The 6163-nt window shown below is 33.8% G+C and overlaps 1 protein-coding gene across 1 annotated transcript; it reads right to left on the bottom strand.

Annotated features, from left to right (window-relative positions):
* Positions 1 to 120: 120 nt before the first annotated feature.
* LOC123908040 (disease resistance protein RPV1-like) lies at positions 121 to 5271 on the bottom strand. The gene is made up of 5 exons (XM_045958547.1): positions 4741 to 5271; positions 2424 to 3507; positions 1855 to 2154; positions 1395 to 1701; positions 121 to 1262 (listed from the first exon to the last, which is right to left on the bottom strand). Exons 1-5 carry the CDS (start codon positions 5199 to 5201, stop codon positions 262 to 264), a joined length of 3153 nt encoding a protein of 1050 aa, XP_045814503.1. The 5' UTR covers positions 5202 to 5271; the 3' UTR covers positions 121 to 261.
* Positions 5272 to 6163: the final 892 nt, after the last annotated feature.

Consider the following 6163-nt stretch of genomic DNA (forward strand, 5'->3'; position numbering starts at 1 on the left):
ATGCCAAATTAAAGAATAGAAATAAAAGAATGACACTTCTTAACTTATAAACTGATTTTGTAAGAATGCGTTAATCACAATATTAAAAAAAACAAAACTAATATGATAATAGAGTGTTGATAGTGTAAAGCTAAATCAAAACATTTATATATAAAGTGGGTGAAGTTTCATACCTATATACAAATTACAAAGTTGTTAATTTGATGCAATTTCTTAGTCTTATTCTCTTCATTTTTATGATCACTTCCTATGACATGCAATTCAGTCCTCTTTAAAATTGTTAGCTTCTTGTAAGTGATAAAGTGGGAACACCCCACAGCCCTTTATCCTCTCAGTTGACCATTCTCCCTCCTCATTTTCAAGTGAAAATTCAAAGGATATGTTGCAAGGATTATCCCATGCTCCACTTTCCTGTATTTGACTATTCAAAGAAATGTTTTGAGCGCCACTTTTGATGTCAAGATACCAAAGAAACACATGATCCGTAACCAAATGCATAACAAGATTACGCAAAGAGGCGGATTTTACACCTATTCTTTTGGAATTTTGGTTAACAGAACATTGAACGTATCGATACTGATCAATTGACTCAGAAAGAATGATACAAAACACTAAACCATATAAACCAGATTCTGGAAGATGGCTAATAGTTACTGAAGAAGTTGAACCGTGATGATGATTTTCTTCTGAATGAAAACTAAATCTCTTAGGAACATGACCTCCTGGGAAGATCACAGATTGATAATATTGTTGAGGTTTAGTTCTATGTTCAAAAGGTATGTCCAATGTAGTAAGGTCCGTGACCGTGTCTAAAGAAATGCAGTTGATAGCACTAAACAATCTTAATGATGGTGGAAGCTCAGACACAGACATGGACACGAGTTTCTTGCAATTGTCTAACCTTAGCTCTTTAAGGTTGTTAAGGTTTTTGATGTGTGGTGACAATCTCTCAATATTGCTTCCACTTAGTCTTAAGCATTGCAATGATGACAATAAACCAATGCTATCAGGAAGTGGCTCTAAGTTGCAACAATTTTCTAAACTCAATGAGGTTAAAGTTGATTGCCATGCTTTGAAGTTGAAACACAAATTTGATGTATTGAATTTTTTGCAGCCAGAAAGAATCAGAGTGCTAAGAGATCCAATTTCTATATAGTTTTCATTTTCTCCAAAACCAATAAGATTCTCACAATTGTGTAGATCAATCATCTTCAGTTTCTTGCAACACCAAATTGATGATGGCAATTCTTGGATAGATGTACCTATAAAACATCAGTTACATTAGTTAATTAGACTAGTTAGATATTCTTATTGGCTAACTTTTCGTGTATTCACAATTATATTATAATTATTCTCCGCTTGTCAATGATTTCTATCAAGAATAGTAATAGTACCGTCTAACCACAGTTTCTCGAGTTTATTTGAAGTGACCGAGAATTCTTTCAGAGATGAGCAGTTGCTGAGTTGGATGGTTTGAAGAGAATCTAAATGATTGTCAGTTTGAAAACTTTCAATCTTCGTACAACCTTCTAATTCGAGATCTTTAAGCTTGTCGAGAGACAAAATGGAAGGATGGATTTCGCGCAAATTTCTACACCCAGTAAGTGCCAACCATTCCAAATTAGTAGCCTTAGACAAGTCTGGGACATCAACCAACTCATTGCTGAATCTAAGGTCAATTTCCTTTAAATTTGCAAGATTCTAAAAAAAAACATCATAGAATTAGTTACAGCAGTTAAAAGTTGTTACAGCGGTTAAAAGTTAGTTGCTCCCGTTAGCTATATATAATTTTCACTCTCATTACAAACTCAACCAAACACATTATGACATTCATGTATACAATACTTTAATTACCTGAACTCCGTCCCAAAGCTTTTGAAGGTTGCTGTAAGGCATGGAAAGCTCAACAAGATATTTAGCACAAAAGTTTGATGGCAAAGACTTTAGACAATATCTATGCCATTCAAGGTACCTCAATTTGTCAGACAATGAATCCAGACCGTCCGGAAGATATATATTACTTGCCACATTGCAATTTCCATAATAGAATTTAAGAAATCTCATCTCATACATTTTTGTAAAAGAATCAAACTTCAAATGTAGATCCTCAATTTTAGACACATCTAAAGTTATTCCTTCTACAGCTTTAGTTCCCTGAGGAGGTTAAAAATTCATTAATAAGTAGTGACAATTACTAATTAAGGTCGCTATTAGAACATGTGCGGATCTCTTACAGTTACAGTTGTTGCAAGTTGCTATTAGAACATGTGGAGAGAATACCGTCTTGATCCTTTACAACAGTTGTGTCATGTAGTTGTTGTAGAGGATCCAAGTTGATATTAGACCACACGAGGTTATAATATTATGCAAATTAATAATTATAATTATTCATGCGCGCATTTTCAAAATACCATTTAACTTACCTTATTATATTTTAGTACATCATACACTTCATTGGGATCCCACAATCGAGTTCTGCTTCCAGGGTCTTTAGGGGATTCTTGATGAACAACATTCCAGCACATTTCTTGTATTAAGTCATGCATTTGTATTGTACTCTTATTTGAAATGGTTATAAGAGACTTTTCTACTAGGTTTTGAATCCCAATAAATGGGTGGAAAGCTTTCGATAGATTTGTCACGCGGTCTCTAGATTCTTCTTTGAAAAAGCATGCTATGTCTAACAAAATATTTTGTTGATCACTATCTAAGTCATCATAACTCAATTTCAACACATTATGAATTTTTATGTCCGGAATCTTCTTGATTTTTTCCAATTCAGCTTTCCACTCCTCTTTACTTCTTGAACGAAGACGCACACCCAAAACTCTTAAAGCCAAAGGGTTTCCTTTGCAATAGGCAATTACATTTTTCGAGAGCTCTTCATATGCACTTTTAGGATGTTTTTCTTTGAATGCATTCAAACAGAAAAGCTGAAGAGAATCATGTTCGTTCAATTCCTTGACCTCAAATATTTCATCAACATCTTTAATTACATGCTTATCTCTAGTGGTTACAATCACTCTACTTCCAAGTCCCAAACATTCATAATCACTGATTAGGTCATCTAATTGTTCTGAGGTAGCCACGTCATCCAAAACAATAAGAACTTTTTTACGTCTAAGTCTATTCATCACAAAATGATATTCAACTTTGGGTATATTAACATGGAGATTTTTGTCCTCTAACAACTCTGAAAAAAGCTTGTTGCGCAAGAAATCTATATTATTCTTCTCTATTTGTTCCCTTACATTTGCCAAAAAGCAATGACCTTCAAATTGAGAAGACAATTTGGCATGTAAAACAAGTGCTAGGGTTGTCTTACCTATGCCACCCATGCCCCATATGCCAATCACTCGAACTTCTCTTGAGCCCATTTTCAATAATGATTTAACTCTTTTATAATTTTCCTCAACTCCAACCACTCCCTTCAATTCAATTGGGTGTATGAGATTCAGTTGTTGCAAAATATCTTTAACAATGTCTTTAATGAATTGAGATTCACACCTAGCATAAAAAATGGTACCAGCAAAAGAGAGTAACAAAATGAGTAGCAATTTAATCCAACAAAGAGAAACTATGTACCGCATAATACAAATATCATACTCTCTCCAATCCACTATATTAGAAAGAAAAATTGTTGCAAAATAATTTTGGGGCGTTTTTTTTAATGAAAAAACACACTCGATGTGTGACAACGGTCCAAAAATTAACAACTTCGTCACAATCTCTCGAATCATTTTTCAATATAATATCAATTATTTTATTTAATTTTATGATAATATATTGTGGGTATCAATTTTAAATTCCTTATTCTTTAGTGTGCTTGTTTGTGGCGGAGTGTCTCTGTGATCAGTTATTGGTTTTCAAATTTGTTGAAATATGCAGGCTTTGAGTTTTTGAGTTTGCCATTAGTGCTGTTTAGTATTTGTATCATCATTGATTCAAACTATTTTTAGTATCCATATCTGTTCTGGGCCGAGCATCAAGCTCGAGCATCATAAGGTGTCGAACATACACGATCCGAGCAAGACTCCAACGGTCTGATACTCTTACGTATCGTAACGGCCGTAAACCGGAATGATGAGCATTTACTGCACATCAAGGCCTCCAAGCCGTTTTCCGGCAGCCACTTGATGGCCATTAATGCCATCAAGGGTCTTGGCCCAGCGCTGGGGGCTATATATATGTGACTCCACTTCATTTGCAAGGTACGCATTATTTTAGCCAAGAAAACCTTTACACACAAACTGACTTGAGCGTCGGAGTGCCTGCAGGTACACAACCCCCCTCCGCTTCAACAGGGGTCTCAAACGCTCTCAACCACCGAAAACGCCGGCGAAGTCGTATCATTCTGGTCAACACGATCAATATCATTCTCTAAATTGACATTAATTGGATTGACTAGCTCGAATGATTCATTACTTGTTGTTGCTGGGAGTTGTTGGTTCTTGGACACGTTTTGTGTTGGCGTCTAGTTCATTCACCAATTCTTATACCTCTAATTTATGTTAGGCTTAACTAGAGGTTGGACATGTGTCAAACATAAACTAGAGGTTGGACAATTGTTCAAATGTTTGCATTACCAATTTGGGTTGACCTATACTTTGTGTGGTTTACTGAGTTAGGTTTTATGTCCTCCAACTTCTATTTCTCTTATAATTTTTAAAGAACACATGATAGATTATAGAAAAAGGTGCAATTGAAAGAAGAAGAAAAACAGTAAAATTATTTATTTACCCATAAGTTTGAAAATCCCAACCAGCCAAATTAGCTGCTTCTGTGAGAGCACTTCTCCAATTGAGCACTTTGTGACTATTGTTGCTATTGAGATGTTTCACAAACCATTCTTCATATGTCCCACTTTGATGTCTCACATTTGATGGATCTATTTTGTAGAACACAGGTATCACAATTTGTCCTCTTTCTTTCTGGCATTCCATAATCTTGACGATTTCATCCAAACACCACCCCGAGGAAGCATAGTTTTCTGAGAAAATGACAATAGAAACATGTGATTCTTCAATGGCTTTGATGAGTGATGGCCCAATTCTTTCTCCTTTTTTAAGCTTCAGTTTGTCGTCCGTAAATGTTTCAACTTTCTTTTGGATTAATGCTTCATGAAGATGGCTTGCGATGTTGTCGCGTGTATCTTCACCTCGAAAGCTAAGAAAAACATCATATTTTTTAGGAGAAAACATCGAAGAAGAAGAAGAAGAAACAACAAAGTTGCTAATTTTCTTGTTTACTTACAATTAGAAAATATGAGTATTCTTCAAAAACCAAATGGTTGAGATATATAATAACTAGAGACAGTGACACATTCCATAGGCCATAGCATAGGGGCCTGGCCAGCTGGCCCCGGAGTATATTGTTTTTTATATACTATGCTTGTAAGAAATTTACATTGACAACTAATCATCAATAGGTTTCATCAAAATAATTTTTAAAATTTATATAATTATAAATTATTACAAAATAATTTATGAAAAAATGTAATTGTTTTAAGAGATTAGTTTTTTATTTAAATATTGTATGGATCTTATCGTATTGTTGTAAGGTGTGTACAAAAAAACATGATATAATAATTGTTATCTTGCTTATATCATATTCATCGTTATTGTACTTTATATTATATCTTGTTACTATCATATCATATGCACCAAACGAACATTAAATTTTCGAATGATTTTTTTTTTTGCAAACATGTTTGTTGTGAATTCGACGAGAATCACGCCAATGAAAATTAATGTGTGGAGCAAAACGAATTAAGTAACCAATAAGCGGAAATACAATAAAATTGCAATTAAATGATAAAACAACGAGAAGAAAAGAACACAATAAAATTGTTTACCAAGTTCGATCCTAAATTGACATATTCATAGGGAGAGAGCAGCTATTTGTTCCACTATCAAAATAAGTACTTGATTACAAAGAAACTCCAAAGAGATTACAAGATTTAGCTTGAATCTTGTAACACCCCAATATTTTATATATGCATTTTATTGATTTATTATTTGATAAATAATTTCTATAGTAATATTAATTATTTTATATTCTATTTATTTTATTATTTGACGAGGTAATGGCTATTTCAATTATTATTTTGATAAGTCAATATTGAAACTATTTTGGTGCTACCAAGTGTATCAGACGTGGATGC

Source organism: Trifolium pratense, linkage group LG2, assembly GCF_020283565.1.
Source record: "Trifolium pratense cultivar HEN17-A07 linkage group LG2, ARS_RC_1.1, whole genome shotgun sequence".
In the NCBI taxonomy this organism is placed as follows: domain Eukaryota; kingdom Viridiplantae; phylum Streptophyta; class Magnoliopsida; order Fabales; family Fabaceae; genus Trifolium; species Trifolium pratense.

What these genes read in the sequence shown, in the direction of transcription:
- LOC123908040 (XM_045958547.1), bottom strand. Translation starts at nt 5,201, where the DNA reads ATGTTTTCTCCTAAAAAATATGATGTTTTTCTTAGCTTTCGAGGTGAA. An exon ending in AGCTTTGGGACGGAGTTCAG is followed by an intron (nt 1,702 to 1,854) that starts GTAATTAAAGTA and finishes GTTTTTTTTTAG; the next exon opens with AATCTTGCAAATTTAAAGGA. An exon ending in CGAGAAACTGTGGTTAGACG is followed by an intron (nt 1,263 to 1,394) that starts GTACTATTACTA and finishes GATGTTTTATAG; the next exon opens with GTACATCTATCCAAGAATTG.